This window comes from Rhinoderma darwinii, chromosome 4, assembly GCF_050947455.1.
Source record: "Rhinoderma darwinii isolate aRhiDar2 chromosome 4, aRhiDar2.hap1, whole genome shotgun sequence".
NCBI lineage: Eukaryota > Metazoa > Chordata > Amphibia > Anura > Rhinodermatidae > Rhinoderma > Rhinoderma darwinii.
Window position 1 is genome coordinate 56155816 of NC_134690.1, and position 20477 is coordinate 56176292.

At 42.2% G+C, this 20477-nt stretch overlaps 1 protein-coding gene across 3 annotated transcripts in view; it reads left to right on the forward strand.

Annotated features, from left to right (window-relative positions):
* The window catches only part of KIDINS220 (kinase D interacting substrate 220), a 205558-nt gene that overhangs the window by 94549 nt on the left and 90532 nt on the right, over window positions 1-20477 (forward strand). For all 3 annotated transcript variants that reach the window (XM_075861128.1, XM_075861131.1, XM_075861129.1), the window contains exons 21-22: window positions 523-667; window positions 5840-6002. In XM_075861128.1, coding sequence (XP_075717243.1) covers window positions 523-667; window positions 5840-6002 — 308 coding nt within the window. The remainder of the gene's footprint in view (window positions 1-522; window positions 668-5839; window positions 6003-20477) is intronic.

Sequence of the window (20477 nt, forward strand, 5' to 3'; positions counted from 1 at the left end):
TTTGGTTCATGTGGAGCACTGATGTTATGGTCTTGTCCTTAGGCCTTATTCACACCTCTGTGTTATTGCTAGCTGTAGGAACCCTATATTTATTGCTAAAAACTTCAGGCAGTTTTGGGGACACGGAGTGTCTGGGTCCTCTGGTGGTATAAGTTTGGCTCAGCAGAACTTCGGGTGTTGTTCACTTCACATTTTGTTCAGATTTAGTTAGCCTACGGCCTTTTTTTTTTTTGACCATGTTAAAAACAGTATACAGATGTATCCAGGTTTATATATATATATATATATATATATATATATATAATTTTTTTTCCCCCTAAACAATAGAAATCCGTGGCAAAAGGATGCAACGCGATAGACGCCCTGCCTCATCCTATTATTAATTATATAAACACCAAAAAAAAACCAGAACACTTTAACAGAATGAATAAAATGTGATGTGAACTGGGCCTAACAGGATCTAAGAGTAGTTTAGGTGGTATTGATTAAGGTGTGTGTTTCTTTTTTTGTTTTTCTCTCAAGGACACCTATAGAAGGCGGCAGATGCAGCGCACAATTACGCGTCAAATGTCATTTGACCTCACTAAATTGTTGGTGACGGAAGACTGGTTCAGCGACATCAGTCCTCAGACTATGAGAAGATTATTAAACATTGTTTCAGTAACAGGTAATAGAGCTGGTGGTAAACATGAGGTTAATTTGAAAAGCATGAATTAACCAAATTGATTATTTAAATATCCAACGTGCCGGATTCCTCTTTCCCCTGAAATCTACTGATGGGGCACGGTCTGGAGGCCCCCCATACACAAAAGATTGCCGGGGGACTTTTATCTTATGTGGAAGTCTTTGAAAAGCATCAGCAGCAGATCACCTGCTTTCTACTGGCGTCTAAAAGTTGATAAATTCCCCCCCTTTTATTTCCATCAGGATGAATAACCTTTCCATACAAACATGTTCTGCTGAAACATTTTGTAAAATGATTTCTCGTTAAAAGGCAAGTAAACTTGTCATAGTGACATGTCAGAAGTTTTGATCGTTGAGGCTCAGACAACTGAGACCCGCAATGTATGGGCTCAATAGAAAGTCTAGGCTCGGACCCCCACCGATCAAAATTCTGACATGTCACTATAAGGGTATGTTCATACGGCAAACAAAAAACCGCTGTAAAATATGGAGCTGTTTTCAAGGGAAAACCGCATCTGATTTTCTGCCGTTTTTAAAGCATCAAGCGTTTTTTGATGTGTTTTTTACTGCTGTTTTTGGAGCTGTTTTTCTATTGAGACAATGAAAAACGGCTCTAGAAGTGACATGCGCTTCTTTTTGTCCAAATGGCCACATAAAGAAAAGCCCACGTGGGAATGAAATTCAGTTTTTCCTATTTAAAATCAATGGGCAGATGTTTGGAGGCGTTCAGCCTCCGTAATTTTAGCCGTTTTTCGGGGCGTTTACGGCCCGAAAAACGGCTGAAAATATGCAGTGTGAACAAACCCTAACATGTCAAAAGTTTTTTAACAGTTTAGTTACCCTTTAATGTCATTGGGGGACACCGCACCACAGGTATAAGCCTATGCCACTAGAAGGCTGACACTAGGTGGGGAAGTGTTGGCTCCACCCAGGCAGGCGTTCCATTTCCTACAAACACGGAGCTAATCCTTTTTTGAGCCTAGTGTCTTAACCCTGCGAGCACCCAAAGACATTGTAGGGTGAGAGTGTCCACACTGGGAAGTTTGATAGCTATTTTTCCGACTCCAGTGATACTTTTTACAGAGAAGTCCACCTAAGCTACCACTGCTGGATACTGGGCCCTTCCCCCTTTCGACGTCCCACGGCGCCACCAGACACTTCTCTGCCACCGGGGCTCAACCATTAAAGTTCCCGGTGGATGCGGTCACAATTCTCTCTAGCAGTTTCCCCACCAACCTTGTTATGTTCATCTTCCTGGTCTACAAGACGCTCGACTGCTGGGGGTGGGTCCTGGCAATGTCCATGGGCTTGTCAGCATGTCGTTTTTTGTGAGGTCTCTTCTCAGTGCGGACTGGAAGTAAGGCGATACTTCAGTCATCGCTTGTCTGTGCCATCCACAGTCCCGGGAGGACTCAAATCGGCCTTGGTGGCATTAGTGACACACTATAATTGCAGTTGCTGTAACAAAAAATGTCCCTGCAGCTAGCCTTCCTTACTATTCTTCTAGTGCTGGCAGCCCAGGACCAGCCAGAACTACGCACCCTTTGCATAATTTTCCCTTCCCCTGACTAGGCATTGTTCTTCTTCCAGGCCATAGGGGACCATTCCAGGCTCTCCCAGACCAACATTGAGCTTCTGGAACGCTTGCTATCCCCAATAGTGGCCCAGATCAATACTCCTCTAGAATCTCCCATGGGTAGCACACACCCTTCCCACGTAAGAGGCCCAGAAGCGACCGAGTTAAATTCTGCTCTACAACGTGTTCTTCGCTAGCGTCCCGTTAGGACCAGCGTTTGATAAGCTGCCTCTACAGGATCAGCCTGTCTCCTCTAGGGAATCCTTCGAAGGATTCAGAGTCAGAACAATTCACTAAATTGTCAGCTACTATGCAGGACTTGAAACGTGTTAAAAGGCAACTAAACTTGTCATAGTGACATGTCAGAAGTTTTGATCGTTGAGGCTCAGACAACGAAGACCCGCAATGTATGGGCTCAATAGAAAGTCTAGGCTCGGACCCCCACCAATCAAAATTCTGACATGTCACTATAAGGGTATGTTCACATGGCAAACAACACCTTATATGTTAAGGATGACTCCATCTTTCAGGGAGATGTCTTTTTGCCGTATTGAGGAACTCTTCTTTAGGCAATGGAAGCCCCTTGACAGGTGTTTGAGAAATCAAAAGCACGAATGTGCCCCTGACATTTTCAGGAGGATTTGATCTGCATATGGACTGTCTCACCTTCAGTGGATCCCCGTGTCGCGACTATCCAAGAGCACTATCCTAATGATGTCAGATGAGAGGTCTCTTAGCGATTCCCTTGATAAGAGATTGGATTGGATTCTCTGGCTAAATTTGCCTTTGTGGCAGCAGGGTCCCTACCCTGTAACCATTATTCGCCTCTTGCTGGGTTTGCAAAGCCTTCCCCATCTGGGCTGAACGGCTTCACCAGGGTATTTAAGATGGAGCTTCGCAGGCTTCCCAGCTTATCCATGCTTTCAAGTTCTTATGCGAGGCCTCCCTTGACTCCGTTAATTTCACTGCCAGAGTGATGGCAAATTCGGTGGCGATACATTACTTTGTTTAGCTCAAATCATGGGTGGCGGACCCTGCTTCAAAGAAGGCCCTCACTGGCCTCTTTGCTGGAGGTAGACACTTTTGCTAAGCATCTAAATAATTTTTTTTTGCTTGGGCTACTTGCGGCAAGAGTTCCCTTCTACCTCAGAACTGTCCTCAACGGCACCAGCCTTGCCAATGTTCGCAGAGGTTTTGTTCCTTTCGTAACTTTTCTCAGGAGGGAAGGTCAGGGAAGACTATCCTTTTCAGGCGTTATGTCTTGCTCACGTGGACTATGCCTGGGTTTGAGAAGTGCTCTCGACCTACCCTATCCCTTACCTGGATGACCTCTTGTGAAGGCCCCCTGCAGAGAGGACAATTTTTCCAGTCTCTGGATCACCCTGGACACCTTGAAGAGTTTTGAATGGATTATCAACAAGGAGAAGTTGTCTTGGACAATCTCAAGATTCCCTGGAGAGATTGATCTTCCTGCCCCCCCCCAGGTTCATCAGGAGTTACTCTTGTTGAAACCTCCCCAGCAATATTTCAGGGCTGATCCATCCCTAGAAATGACCAGTGACTGGTCATCTCAACGGATTCTAGCCTCTCTGGCTGGGGGATGGTTTTCGGCCTTCACACAGTTCAGGGCACATGGTTGTAAAAAGAAGCTCTAATGCAGATCCATCTTCTGAAATAGAGGGCCAGGAAGATAAGCTCTCAGCTTTAACACTCTACTTCTCCAAGTTCATCCGGTCAGGGTCCAAACCGACAACTCCACAGTGGTCTTCTATCTGAATCGTCAGGGCAGCACCAGGAGCAGAGTGGTAATGTGTGGGCTCTGTCAGCGATCCACGTGCCGGGTGTGGAAAAATAGGCTTCAGACTTCCTTAGTAAGAAAAAGCTGAATCTGGGGGAATAATAACTTTATCTGGAGATTTTCCTCCAAATCTGCCAGAAGTAGGGTAGATTGGATGTCAACGACTTCACATCTCGCCTCAACCACAAAGTTCCAGCCTATGCGGCCAGGACTCGGGATCCCAGGGCTCTCAGTGTGTACGCCCTGGTCACTTGACCTGGCGGCATGATCTCCTTTCTCTGGTTCTCTTTTTTTTTTTTTTTTTTTTTTTTCTTTTCTGGAAGGTAGCCTTCCCTGCAGCCATTACTTCTATGTTTTTTGGAACTGGCTGCGCTATCCTACGAGTCTCCCTTTCTCGAGATCCGCAGGGATAAGGTCGTGTTCGGCCCCATCCTTTCTCTCGAAGGAGTCTCTGCCTTCCACATCAATGAGAACATTGTCCTCCCTTCCTTCTGTCCCTCCCCATCCTATTTGTCTCTGTGGTAAGAGCGGTGCGCATCTACCTTTCGGGTACCAATTAGTACAGACGCTCTGATTTTTTATTTATTTTTTCTGGAGAGGGGCTGCGCAGTTTGGTGGGTTCCAAGGCTACCATTTCTCTCTGGATTAGATCTGTGATTGTAGAATCTTTTAGGTCTTAGGGCAAGGTTTCTCCCTTCCGGGTTACTGTCAATTTCACAAGGGCTCTCTGCATCCTGGGTGGTACAGCACCAAGCTTCGGGTTTGCAAGGCTGCTACCTGGGCTTCGGTGCAGATCTGTACGAAGTTCTATCAGATTCATACCCTGGTTTGCTCTGATGCCAGCCTGCGTCGCAAGGTACTCCAAGATGAGGTGCTTTAGAAAGGCTGGTCACATGGCTGATTCCTTCCCCAGACGAAGCATTCTCTGCGAAACTCTCGTCGGGTGTGGTGGATCCGTCTGTTGCCATGTTTAGGCTTCTCATTCCATTGGTATATGTTCCATTACTTATGATTCACTTGTACTTTTAATCCCTTGGGGGTCGTAGCTCTTCACAATATTTATGTGTGTATGATTGCCAATAACTCTTCTGTAGGGGTGTTTTCCCTCTGTTTTCATGTCGCCGTTATTTCATTGATACCTTCTGTATATCTCTTATATGCTTAAGTAATGTTCCTTGGCATTAGAAAAGCCCTCCATCTGTTTTTTCCAGTCTGTATATGTGTAAACTCTTGATTCATATGCCTTTGCATATTTTTATTTTTGACCTAATGAAAATTTAATTTTTATAGACCCAATTTTTTGTCCTGCATGAATTCCTCTTCTTTGGTGTCTGAGTCCTCCTTTTGCCCACCTTCTGGGACTGCTTTCGGTCGTCCCATGCAGTATCCCCCCCCACCCCAATGACCATAATGAGAAAATTGGATTTTTGTACTCCTCATAAAATCCTTTTCTCGTTGAGTTCATTGTGGCAAACAGATCCCACCTATTTATATTTTTTACTGGACCCAGGACTTTTTGTTTTTGTTTATTTTTTTTTTTTTTTTGCTGTTGTACTACTGGCCATGGTTGTATTTTCTTTGCTCCTACCTCTTCTGTACAAACCAATTTAATTAAGTCTATGGGAAGCGTATGGCCCGCCTGGGCAGAGCAACACACTTTTTCTCCTACCTAGTGTCGGCTTCCTAGTGGCGAGGGCCTATAGATTATTACGGTGAATACAAAAATCCAATTTTTATGCTTCCGCATTACTCACCTGTTTCTTTGTGTATTCTACTTGTAGGAAGGTTACTTAGAGCCAACCAGATTACTTTTAATTGGGATAGGTTGGCATCTTGGATCAACCTTACAGAGCAGTGGCCATATAGAACGTCATGGCTGATCCTGTACCTGGAGGAGACTGAGGGTGTCCATGATCAAATCACCCTGAAAACTATTTATGAAAGGTGGGTTTATGTTTATTACCATTACTTCTGTTGTCAATTTTGATTCTATTTAGTTAAAAAAGAAAAAAAAATAGTGATATGTCTTTCATCTGGCATCCAATAGTCCAGCAAGTCTAACAAACCAGAACTTAGTTTCCAGCACAGGATTGTATTAATAGGTTAATTTCACAAGACAAAAAGTGAAAGACTGAGCAAAGAGAACTAATTAAAAAATTCTTTATATAAAAAAAAAATCTGCTTGACTATTAACCCAGAAATCACCGAAAAATCAGCTGATCAAAAAAATTACATAGTAAAATGTAACCATTAACAAATTGGGATAAAAAAGGGAAAATGATTATCCCTCCAAATAATGATTCAAAAAAATAATAAGGGGGGGGGGGGTTTGTTTTGTTCATTGAGTTGAGCGAACAAGAAAAACAACTGACTCCGGTATACCCTATAAGGTCACCCTTCCTAGTCTGAGTAACGCCCCTACTCAAGGGACGACTCCAACCTGTACACTAGATACCCTATTAATGGCCTAGCCAATTCTTTATAGTGGATATCAGGTACAGTGGGACCTAGAGAGGCAAGTGCACAAATAGAAAAACCAATATGTGCAAAACAATGGGTAGATACTCCTAGTTATGAGTCTGCTGTATTCATGAATGGCGCTCTCCCCCGGCCACTCTCACCAGTAACTGACAAGCTGCCATGTATCTGGCTGTCTATACAGCAATAGCGTATAGAAAATAAGCACTAATTCAGACGAGGGTCTAAATGGAGAAAACTGTATTAAATATTTTTCCATGACAATTGCCAAATGTGTAAAAAAAAAAATCTTGTACGCATTTGGCAATTGTCATGTCTTTGTTTTCTGTCAATTGACATTGAAAAATGGTTAATACAGTGTTCTACATTTTGACACTCTTGTCTGAATTAGTGCTTTATTTTATATACGCTATAAACACTTAAAAAATTACTTTTGGTGTAATCTATAGACCCCTAAATATAAAAGAGGAGATGGAAGGTCCGCTATATAACTAAATGGAGCGGGCTGCACAGGCGGGTACTGTAGTGGTAATGGGAGACTAAATAGGCGTCATGCTTCGGCTTCAACTGCAAAGGGGAGACATTTCCTAAACCTGTTGCAGGAAAATTTTATGGGCCAGTTTGTGGAAGACCCGACTAGAGGTGAAGCTCTGTTGGATCTGGTCATTTCTAATAATGCAGATCTTGTTGGGAATATCAATGTTCGTGAAAACCTCGGTAACAGTGATCATAATATAGTTACATTTTACCTATACTGTAAAAAACAAACGCAGGCTGGGAGGGCAAAATACTTAATTTTAAGAAGCCCAATTTCCCCAGGATGAGGACTGCAATTCAGGATATAGACTGGGAAGAACTAATGTCAAATAATGGGACAAATTATAAATGGGAGATTTTCAAATCTACTTTGTATAATTATAGTGCAAAATTTATTCCTATAGGTAACAAGTATAAACGACTCAAATTAAACCCCACATGGCTTACACCTTCTGTGAAAGGGGCAATACATGACAAAAAAAGGGCATTTAAAAAATACAAATCTGAGGGTACATCTGCAGCCTTTGTAAAATATAAAGAGCTTAATAAAGTCTGCAAAAAAGTAATAAAATCAGCAAAAATACAAAATGAAAGGCAGGTGGCCAAGGATAGTAAAACAAATCCCCAAAAATTCTTCAAGTATATAAATGCTAAAAAGCCAAGGTCTGAACATGTAGGACCCCTAGATAGTGGTAATGGGGAGTTGGTCACAGGGGATCAAGAAAAGGCAGAGTTACTAAATGGGTTCTTTAGCTCTGTATATACAACTGAAGAAAGAGCAGCTGATGTAGCCGGTGCCAGTGCTGTTAATATATCAGTTGATCTACTGAATTGGATGAATGTAGATATGGTGCAAGCTAAGTTAAATAAAATAAACGTACACAAGGCCCCGGGACCTGATGGGTTACACCCTAGAGTTCTTAAGGAACTTAGTTCAGTTATTTCTGTCCCCCTCTTCATAATATTCAGAGATTCTCTAGTGACTGGAATAGTGCCAGGGGACTGGCGCAGGGCAAATGTGGTGCCTATTTTCAAAAAGGGATCTAGGTCTTCCCCGGGTAATTATAGACCAGTAAGCTTAACATCCATCGTGGGAAAATGTTTGAGGGGCTATTGAGGGACTATATACAGGATTATGTGACAATAAATAGCATTATAAGTGACAGCCAGCACGGTTTTACTAAGGACAGAAGCTTTCAAACTAACCTGATTTGTTTTTATGAAGAGGTGAGCAGAAGTCTAGACAGAGGGGCCGCTGTGGATTTAGTGTTTTTGGAGTTTGCAAAGGCATTTGACACTGTCCCCCATAGACATCTAATGGGTAAATTAAGGACTATAGGTTTAGAAAGTATAGTTTGTAATTGGATTGAGAATTGGCTCAAGGACCGTATCCAGAGAGTTGTGGTCAATGATTCCCTCTCTGAATGGTCCCCAGTAATAAGTGGTGTACCCCAGGGTTCAGTGCTGGGACCACTATTATTCAACTTATTTATTAATGATATAGAGGATGGGATTAATAGCACTATTTCTATTTTTGCAGATGACACCAAGCTATGTAATATAGTTCAGACTATGGAAAATGTTAGTTGGTTTAAATCCGCTTGCAATTCATGAAGTATTTGGGCATCCACTTGGCAAATGAAGTTAAATGTAAAGTTATGCATCTGGGTACCAACAACCTGCATTCATCTTATGTCCTAGGGGGCGCTACACTGGGGGAGTCACTTGTTGAGAAGGATCTGGGTGTACTTGTAGATCATAAACTAAATAACAGCATGCAATGTCAATCAGCTGCTTCTAAGGCCAGCAAGATATTGTCGTGTACTAAAAGAGGCATGGACTTGCGGGACAGTGCAATTAAAACAACATGTTATCTTTATTCTGTGGGTCAATACGATTACGGTGATACCAAATATATGGTTCCATGTTGGATGAATAAATTCACTTTATTTGAGTGCTGCTTCACGTTCTCTTTTTTGGATATCTAACACATAAGGAGAGGTCACTCCTTTATTTTTGAAGCTTTGCACCAGTCTAGTCAGGCATTTGTTCACAGTTCTGCTCCAATCCTTTGCTTTTTTTTCTATAGTTTTTTCTATATTTTACTACTTTTACAAGTAAAAACCGAAGTGTAAATAATACAATTTATTTTGTGTCACCATATTCTCAGAGCCATAACTTTTTTTTTTTTTTTTTCCGTCGATTAACTTGTATGAGGGCTTATGTTTTACGTGATAAGCTGTAGTTTTTAACTATGCCATTATGGGGTACATGCGACGTTTTGATCACTTTTTATTTCATTTGTTGTGGGAGATGAGGTGACCAAAATTGAGCGATTCTGGCGGTTTATTTTTTTTTTTTATGGCGTACACCATGTGAGTTAAATAATGATATATTGTAATAGTTCAGACTTTTACGGATGTGGCGATACCAATTATGTTTATTGTATTTTTACTATGCTCTTGGTTTTTTGAATGTTTTTAATTTTTTTTTACAAAAAAACAACTATTTTGTACTAATTTTTACTTTTTTTTTTTTTTTTATCAGTACCCCTAGTGGACTTCAACCAGCGATCGTTAGATCGCTTGCACTAGATACTGCAATACTAATGTATTGCAGTATATTGTGATTCTGACAGGCATCTATTAAGCCCTGCCAGAGGCAGCTCTTAATAGGAGCACAAAGATGACGGACCTGGGGGCCTTTATTAGGCCCCCAGGCAGCCATAGCAACAATCGCCACCCCGCAATTGCATTGCGGGTGGCGCGATGAGCTGTTAGAGGGGGTCACCCCCTCTTTCTAACGATTCAAACGCTGCGGTCGCTATTGACCGCGGCATTTAACGAGTTAAACGAACGAACCCTCTCGATACTCTGAAGTGTCGGCTGTAACATACAGCCGATACCGGCATCGTATGGAGCGGGTTCATTCCGTGAGCCCGTTCCATACTTCCCCTACCTGACTTTGGTGTATGGATACGTCAAATGTCGGGAAGGGGTTAATAGAATGAAACCTATCTAGCATTGAAAATAGACTACTAAGGGGGGACATGATTAACTTATATAAATATATTAATGGCACATACAAAAAATATGGTGAAATCCTGTTCCATGTAAAACCCCCTCAAAAAACAAGGGGGCACTCCCTCCGTCTGGAGAAAAAAAGGTTCAACCTACAGAGGCGACAAGACTTCTTTACCGTGAGAACTGTGAATCTATGGAATAGTCACCGCAGGAGCCGTCACAGCAGGGACAGTAGATGCTGCAAAAAAAGGCTTAGATAATTTCCTAGAAAGAAAAAATACAATCCTATGGCAATGTGTAGAAATGTATCCCTTCCCTTGGCTGAACTTGATGGACATGTCTTTTTTTTTTTTTTTTTCAACCGTAATAACTGTAACTATATCCGAGAGATTGAAAGAACCTCTTATTTCATTACTACACCCATAGGTTAGTCCACTAAAGGTCAGAAACCTCCGACTTGCTGAGAGAGGCAGGGGAGAGGTCCCTTTTTTAAAGAGTCTCTGTCACCAGATTCTAAGTGTCCTGTCTCCTACATAATCTGATCGGCGCTGTAATGTAGATAACAGCAGTGGTTTTTATTTAGAAAAACAATCAATTTTGACCAAGTTATGTCCTATTTTAGATTTATGCTAATTAGTTTCTTAATAGACAACTGGGCGTGTTTTTACTTTTGACGAACTGGGCGTTGTAGAGAGGAGTGTATGACGCTGACCAATCAGTGACCAATCAGCATCATACACTTCTCTCCATTCATGTACTCGGACATCGTGATCTTGCGAGATCACGATGTGCTGTCACTTAGGCCTTATTTACGCAAGCGTGCGAAACATCCGAGTGATGGCCGTTGAAACGGACCTTTTGTAATTTAATGTGGCCGTTCGCACAGCCATTGTTTCAAAGGACCGTGTGAAGGGTCCGAGAGAAAATAGGACGTCCTATTTTTTCACGCGTCACTCATCCCTCCATAGACTCATCTATGTGGGATTCGAGACATCGCATCCCTCAGCACAGAACACAAATGCACCTCGGACGTGAAAAACTACAGTTTTTCACGTCCGAGATGCGCCATGCTCGTGTAAATAAGACTTTACTCACACATTAACTTTACTGAAGTGTCTTGAGAGTGAATAGACCTCACTTCCAGCCAGGACGCGATGTCTATTCACAACCCCGACACTTCGGTAATGTTTGTGTGGGACTTACGGCACAGCACATCGAGAGCACTTCAGTAAAGTTTATGTGTGAGTAAGTGACCGCACAGCATGATCTCGCGAGATCACTATGTGTTGAGTACATGAATGGAGAGCAGTATATGATGCCGATTGGTCAGCGTCATACACTCCTCTGTACAACGCCCACTTGGTCAAAAATTAAAAACTCGCCCAGTTGTCTATTAAGAAAGTCATTAGCATAAATCTAAAATAGGTCATACCTTGGTCAAAATTGATTGTTTTTGTAAATAAAAAACCACTGTTACCTACATGACAGCGCCGATCACATTATGTAGGAGATAGGACACGTATAATGTGGTGACAGAGCCGCTTTAATTACAGCGGACCCATAACTATGAGTCCGCTGTCTTCTTTATTAACTGCTATTAGCCAAACGGCTCTACTTCTGATGTTGAGGGACCAGTTTTGAAGGTTTTTAATCCTATTTTTCCAGTGAGTCTACGCACCTGGAAGATGGCAGCACTTGAGCCCTCCTAGTGCATCTGATTTTTTGAGAGGGCTCGAGTGCATTAATTTGCATATTGTGAGGTAAAATATGTGGCTCCCTGGTTTAGAGGATGCAGAAGAACCTGATTTTTATCTGTAAGGCCATCTATACGACGTTATAACATACGTCTGTGGTAAGCCCCTGTTAAATAAGTATTCAATATTCTCCCACCAGTGAAGGTATTCTTCACTTCTCTTCTAATTCTGTCAGCATTTTCAGTCCTTAATCTGGGAAGCAAATTCTAACACATCTTACATTGTGGCTTCCAGAGGCCACGACATGACCCTTTCGTCCATCGGATCTTATTGACTTATTATGGGGTATATTGGGTTCCGGCATTCTCTATCTCTTTCTCTCTTTTTCTCCTGTCTCTGATGAGATAAGACGAAATCTCTGATGCTGATCTGTACAAACCTTAATACAGGTCTTTCTCAATGAATTACAATATCATCAAAAAGTTAATTTCAGTAATTCAATTCAAAAAGTGAAACTCATATTCTATAGATTCATTACACACAGAGCGATCTATTCCCAGCATTTATTTTGTATTTTTTAATGTTGATGATTATGGGAACAGTTAATGCAAACCCACAATTTAGTGTCTCAGAAAATGAGAATATTATAAAAGCCCAATTTCAAAAATAGATTTTTAAAACTGAAATGTTGTCCTACTGAAAAGTATGTCCAGTATCTGCCCTCAATACTTGGTCGGGGCTCCTTTTGCATGAATTACTGCATCAATGCGGCGTGGCATGGAGGCGACCAGCCTGTGGCACTGCTGAGGTGTTATCAATGCGGTGTGGCATGGAGGTGATCAGCCTGTGGCACTGCTGAGGTGTTATCAATGCGGCGTGGCATGGAGGCGATCAGCCTGTGGCACTGCTGAGGTGTTATCAATGCGGCGTGGCATGGAGGCGATCAGCCTGTGGCACTGCTGAGGTGTTATAAATGCGGCGTGGCATGGAGGCGACCAGCCTGTGGCACTGCTGAGGTGTTATCAATGCGGTGTGGCATGGAGGTGATCAGCCTGTGGCACTGCTGAGGTGTTCTCAATGCGGCGTGGCATGGAGGTGATCAGCCTGTGGCACTGCTGAGGTGTTATCAATGCGGCGTGGCATGGAGGTGATCAGCCTGTGGCACTGCTGAGGTGTTAGCAATGCGGCGTGGCATGGAGGCGATCAGCCTGTGGCACTGCTGAGGTGTTATCAATGCGGCGTGGCATGGAGGCGATCAGCCTGTGGCACTGCTGAGGTGTTCTCAATGCGGCGTGGCATGGAGGTGATCAGCCTGTGGCACTGCTGAGGTGTTCTCAATGCGGCGTGGCATGGAGGTGATCAGCCTGTGGCACTGCTGAGGTGTTCTCAATGCGGCGTGGCATGGAGGTGATCAGCCTGTGGCACTGCTGAGGTGTTATGGAAGCCCAGGTTTTATGATCGTGGCCTTCAACTCATCTGTATTGTTGCATTTATAAAAGAGAAATCTGGAAATAGATCACTGTGTGTAATGAATCTGTATAATATGAGCTTCACTTTTTGAATTGAATTACTGAAATTAACATTTTAATGATATTCTAATTCTTTGAGTAAGACCTGTATACAGTCAATGCAGTGTTTTGGGTGGAAAGCCACAGGTTCAGATGTGGAGGGATATATCCACGGCGGATTTGTGATACATGCAGAATCCCTCGTGGATTTTGTTGCAGATGTGCCACGGATTCCACCCCTTGCATTTTGCGGCCAATATGTCACATAATGGACTAGCTGCAGATTTGATCATTTGCAGTGCGCCCTCAGATCTGCAGCGATAAAGTCCGCTATATGTACATAGAGTATTTAAAACACCTGTTCACATGTATAAGGCTGAACTTTGTTGTGGATTTTTCGTGTGGAGGCAAAACTGGAAATCTGCACATATTCTGCCGCGTCTGAACGAGGGTTGATGGAACGTTTTTTTTTTCTTCTTATAGATTATATTCATTAAACATGCAATAAATGAATACGGAACCAGTATGAGGAATACATCCACTTTTTTATGGTATAAAACTCATATCAAAACATTTTGTATTACTAGACCAGATATCATTAATAATCTTGTACGTATTTATTTATAAATCAGTGTTTTCCCAATAAAAGCGCATTTTATAATCGTCTTCTCCCTTTGTGTACATGTGTACCACTGCTACTAATTTGGCCAACTTTTTCCTTAGGCTGGGTTTTCATGTTGCAGATTTGGAGCCTTTTGTTTTCTTGCCACGATTACAGCGAAATCTGCATTTTGCCGCTATTTCACGATAACCGGGGAAAAAAATTGTACTGAAACAGCAGCGTGAATAGCCAGTCCTTTTTCAATGTTCAGAAAGATGTAGCCGAATTTTTCTTTTAATTTTTTTTTTTTAAATGTGATGGCACAAATGTATTCAATTTCACACTGTATATATTTGGGGATCTATAAAATGCCACATATATGTCACTTCAGATCAATACAAAAAGTCCTCACTCCACGCTTTCAGCCATCATTCACTAAATAAAACGTGGACACCATCATTTCTTTTAATGAAAGCTTGAGTTGTAAATCATGTTTGAATTTGGCACAATATTGTCACTTTCCAGCAGGTGGCAGTATTGTACAGTTCTGAAACACTTCAGATCTGGGTTCTCTGTATCACTTCGAACTACTTCGGTTTTCCTGGTGTTGAACATTGATCTTCTAGAGCTCATGTGTGCAATGCCTTTCTGTGTGTGTCTGAAAGTGGGGCAAACACAATGCACAATGTGTATCTGATGTATCTGATGTATAATGAGATGCTGACCGCATCAGATCATTGTAGCACCACTAGTATTTAGGTTAGGATGACGGGGTGACATCCATTCCTTCAGCAGCATTGGAGGTACGTAATATGTGAAGCTGCTACAGCCGTAATAGAGCCCGCTGGTTGACACTCGTGCTATGTAATCCTGCTGCAATACCACATACAGGTTATAAGTTTGCTAATGGAAATGAGCGTGAGCTTACGCCTGTAAATAAATTTGGCGCATCTTACTTTATCACACTCACAGGTTTAAGACTGGCATATACAACGCCAGTTTTAATAAATCTCCCCCCTATGGGCACTAGACTGCATGCCATCTTTTATACACTACCTGATTTTCTATTGCATATTCTGCCTTCTGAGCATCTGTCATATGCTTATTGTTTTCCTAATTAATAGTTCTATCCATAATTAATAGATCAAGATCGGAAGTAAAAAGTATTCTGTCCTTTATCAGATGCTATTTTACCATCGGTGCTTACGTAGTAACCGTTCAGCCGATTATCCTGTAATGTTGATCCAGAGGATGGCAAAAACCCTCATGAGGAAAAAGGCAATTTTGACTCATTTTAGGGAAAAATTCCTTTTCGACTTGAAATATTGCAATCCGAATAAATCTCTGAATCCAATGACCCGTCTCCAGTAATCTAGTAACCATAACTTGTAATATTATTACACTCGAGAAAGACATCCAGACCCTTTAGAATTTTAAATCCGGTGATGTGGATGGTGAATTCAGAATTAAGGAGTAAGGGGGTTCGATGAGACTTTATCGGGGGTCTTGTGGGATTGTAGTTGGGTTTCTTATGCTGAAGACGCTCTAGAAACCTTTTTCACTGTGATCTCCTCTCCGGATGGTTGCCCTCACATTGGCCTGTGTTTTTGTGTACTGTTGCTGGGGCTCCCTGGAATCTCAATATCCCGTGAGTTACTTTAATGAGTGAATAAGAGGTTTAGCCGGGATTTTCTTGTGGATTTCGGGCCTGAGAGGCATTAGTGAAATAAATAAATATAAACTCTCCGTCTGTGCAGGTCTGCTGCTCCTCCTCGCCTCTTACCCAGAGCAGATGGGCAATGACCGTGTTTAAAGTGGGTGGTTAAATCCTGCGGCAGCCGTTGTCGCCTCTTCCCCTGTACTGTCCCTGTACTGTCCCTGTCCTTCCCTCGCTATCCTTGTCCTGCAGGACAAACACTTGGAAAATGAGTAATAGATTGCAGAGAAGTACGATGAAATCTCTTGCTGCTCCTAATTCTAAACCAGCATCAATAGAGAAAGCGTGTCTGTGCCTGGAGGTCTGCTCTGAATATAGTGAGGAGTGTGCCGGGGTCTGCGCTTGCTTTAGTCACGTCAGTACTACATTTACAAGCTCCATGTTTTTATCGCAAATTAACTACCGTATTTAAATTGGATTGTCCCTGTTTTTTTTTGTTTTTTTTTGACAAACATGGTTAGGTATATGATATGAAATAGCAGTCACCTAAACATTCATGTAGGGCTACGGGAGCCGGGAGGCTATAATAGATTGCCACGGATACAGTAGGGTTTATTACTGATAATCATGGTATGCGGACCTACGAGTCTGTATTGGGCCTCCTTTACTTCATGTTTGTGCCCTACACTTATTGTGTATGTCGGGGAAAGCTAGTGATTGAAAACACTAAATGTGTCCATAGAGCCGAATTGGCCCGACAGTCAAGAGTTTCCATCCGGCCTCCGGCAGACTGGTATAGGTCAGTATACCTATTTTTTTTTTAAGGATTTTATAGCGTAGTAAACCATGCTAATCCATCCTGAGGAATCCAGCAAAAAACATATTCCACGCAGAGTTGTTTTATTTTTAATTTTTATATAGAACATTGGAGCCTATTGGTGACGATGCCACTGCATGGCATCAAACACCGGTATACGTTAACGCTTCTGACATCATGGTCCATATATAGACATTGATGTTAAGAGCTTCCCTATGCCGGAGTCCCTGGATAGAGCGTAGGAAGCGCTCCGCCTGCTAACTTTGGCCCTGGGAAAGCTCCTGAAGTTACTGTCCATATCTGCTCTGTTTGAAGGGGCGTCTGGGCAATGTACCCGCTGTATACCTATACAGTGGTATACAATGCAGCTTTCCGTTGGAAGAAAACATTAGTATCCCTCCAATAGGCAATAAGATGATGTGATGGGGCCTTACCTTAAAATTCTCACCTACAAGCAATGCTACTAATGGACAATGCCTACGTAATACAGCATGCAATGATTGAGGTATAAATCCATGATGGACAAAATAAATAAGTGTGCCTCCAATTTTATATGTATACTATAGCAGGCTGGGGGGGGGGGGGGGGCAACATTGCGTATCTGTACATAGGGTTGTCACAATACCAGAATTTGGACTTCGATACCGATACTTTGTGTAGTATTGCGATACTCTATACCGGAACAATACTTTGCCAACAATAATAATAAGAAAAGGTTATTTTCTGATGTGAGGCGCGTGGTGTGATGAATTGTGAACCTCCATGTGCCTCACATTAATAATAATTAACCCCATCATGTTCCTCAGTCATGTACAACATTGGGTTAATGTGTGAGGTACATGATGGGGTTAATTACTATTAATGTGAGGAACATAGAGGTTCACAATTCAGAATACCTCGTGTCTCACATTAATAAGTGAAAGAAAGCAGTTTTTATTTTATAACCGTGTAAACATCATAAATGACGCTATAAATTTATTATTACAGTTGCGACGATACCGAATATGTGTATTTTATGTATTGAGACTTATTTGAGTGTTTATTGTTAAAAAAAAATGTGTATATTTTTTATTTAACATTACTTTATTTTATTTTTTTACTTTTTTAATCTTTAATGTACTGGCTTATAGATATCTATCTATATGCCAGTACATTAGCCTGTGTACTGATGGTTCACAGGCAGTTGTTAGGACATACCGAAGTATGCCCTAACAACAGGAAATATGGTCAGACAGCCCTGGGGTCCTTCAATGGACCCTGGGCAGTCTGCCCATATATGGTATGTCCCTCGATCACATCATGAGGATTCCCTGTGATGCGATCCAAAGGGCATCCCCCCTTCTCGTTTTCCCCTTGAATGCTGTGGTCCGCTTTGATCGCAGCATTAAAGGGAATAGCGGCAGAGATGAGAGGATTCTCAATTAGAGTGGGGCTGTGGCTGTGTAATACAGCCATTGCCCTGCTCCTGACAACAAGTGTGCACGCACGATCAACATGAGGTGATGCGGCCGGCGCGGCACAGAAGACAGAACATATGGGTGTTTTGCAGTGCGCTCGCGATGTTCTGTCTTCAGTGCCGGCAATCATTAGTGCAGCGCTGGTCACATCACATCATGCTGATGACGCGGGGCGATAGCTGTATTATATACAGCCGCAGCTGCTTAGCTGTGCAGCCACACAGCTTCGTATCGAAATACATGAATTAACAGTATTGAACAGTTTGAGGGTGCACGCTATCTAAAGAGTATCAAAATTTCGATGCATCGTGCAACCCTATCTGCACCGCACAAATCTGTAATACGGCCATGTGTATGAGCCCTTTTCTGGGGTGGGGGGGGAACTAAAGCGTTGTTCATTCGGAGCATCTTGAAACCTGATTTGATTGCTAGAGTTACTGACACATAAAGCAAGAGCAGTTACTTCTGACTAAATTGTGGGCACCTTAATGGTGGGCATTAGAGGTTGCCATCTCTTGGTAACCCTGCATCATTGAAGCTTAAAATTACTCAATAGACGTCATAATAGAGGCCAACTAATGATCAGGTTTTTTTTTCTTGATCTTTCCGTAATGTGTTGTTGGTTGCAGACCATTATCGCATACACAGTGCCATAGCCGAAATAAAAAGACAAATCACAAAAATAAATGACCATAAAAAAAACTACACCAATCCCCTTTATGTCCTTCTTATAATGTCAGTATTGTGGTACATGCTCACGTCTAGAGATGAGCAACGTTCCTATTGTGCTGGTAGATTGGCCGCACGCTCGACCATGGAGGGTGAAATGCATTTATACAGGTCCCTATTTCAGTCTCCATTGCCTTATACGAGGGAGATATTACAAAACAAATTTCCGCTGTTCTAGCATCCATAGCAGACCTCGGTTACAGAAATGTCCACGTAATGGTTCATCAAGAAAATATTGTTGACGGTTTGAATGGAATGAACCAGGGAAATCTTTGAGTAATTCTACTTTAAAGGGGTTTTCCCTACTTGGGCATTTATGGCATATCCACAGGATATGCTATAAATATCTGATTATATAAGTGCTCCACCTGCACCTACCTCTAGAACGGGGCCCCCTAAACCCCGTTCCACCTTGATCCGCTCCCGCTGCCTCCCGGCCACTTCCTGGTTGGGTGGTCGGGAGTTACGGAAACAGTCAACTCACTGAGCTACGCTATTTCAGTAACTCACATAGAAGTGAATGGCAGTTACTGAAAAAGTGTCTATCCTGTGGATATGCCATAAATGTAGAAGATGGGAAAACCCCTTTAAAAAAACTCTTGATGTGTCATAGAAACATATTAGAAGTTTCGATTAGTTGCAGTCCGGGTGGTGAGACCCCCGGTTGCGTCTGGCCAGTTGTTTTGTAGTCTGAGCCGGACACAACTGTTGAAAATGCTTCAGTCCAGCGAAGGAAGACATCAGACGTTAAAACAGATGCAACTTGCTATGACAATGTTCCTTGAGATATAATGTTCCTTGGGCATGTCTGAGACACACAGGACGCGCTGTCACTGAACCCATCAGTCCTGTGGACCGGACAGATTCAGGTTTCAGCGCACGATACAGCTGCTCTATATACAGGATACAAAGCAGCTGTATCTCAAAAAGTACAAATTATTTTTAATATAAGCATTTTTTAAGGAAAGAAATATTTTCAAGGGTGCACATAGCCTTTAACTCTGTTTTTAGAGTACATGGCTGCATAGACAAAGCACCAACTGGTTTAAAGAGGTTATAAAATTGATCTGAAAACGCTTGTACCTAATAAGATGGTGTTGAAGGTGGACAATTCTACGGATGAAAGCACGTGTGTCTTGTCGGTGATGACCGTGGCCGGCTTGCTTGGATTTTGTATAAAGGTAACAGAGTAGATGGGATGGGATGTTCTGTATACCATGATGGGCTAGGATTTACCCTTGGGATCGGTTGTAGATTTGTCCCAGCACAATATACTCGGCCTATGAATAGCACATGTTTGTCCTGCATATTTTTGCAAAACACCAGTTTTGTGGTTGTCCTCAGACTGTCACCGGTCACTGTCTGAGAAGTTCATGTGTACTAGAACAACACCATTGCATAATCGAAAACCACAGTCTCAAGGTCTTAGACACCCATGAAGTAAATGTAGCAGAAATTGATATGAAGTCTGAAATACTCTGGGAAATCCATGACAAAAGAAATCTATACAGAAAGACAACAAAAGCTGAGAAAGGAGGATCAGCCTCACTTCTTCTTCACATAAACAACATATAATTTCCTACATGGACATTTATGACTGAAGGGTTGGACACCTTTTCTTCCGTTCTTACAAAGTCTCAAAGAAAATGAGATCTGGTGTCTATCAATGAGGCCGTCCGTGTCTTGTGTTCCATCATTCTTCGCCAGTGTCTGTGCTGATTGCGTTAAAACCTTACTAAGGGGGTTGTACCAGGATTAAATATTACGTTTCCCTGTTAAATCACTCAAAACATACATTTTTTAAATTGGATAATGAAATAATAACGCCTCTTTGTGTAGATATTGCTGTTACATACTTGCTATGGCGCCCCCTAGTGTTCGTTTGGTTCCTTCTCAGGACATCCACTTAATGTGTTTA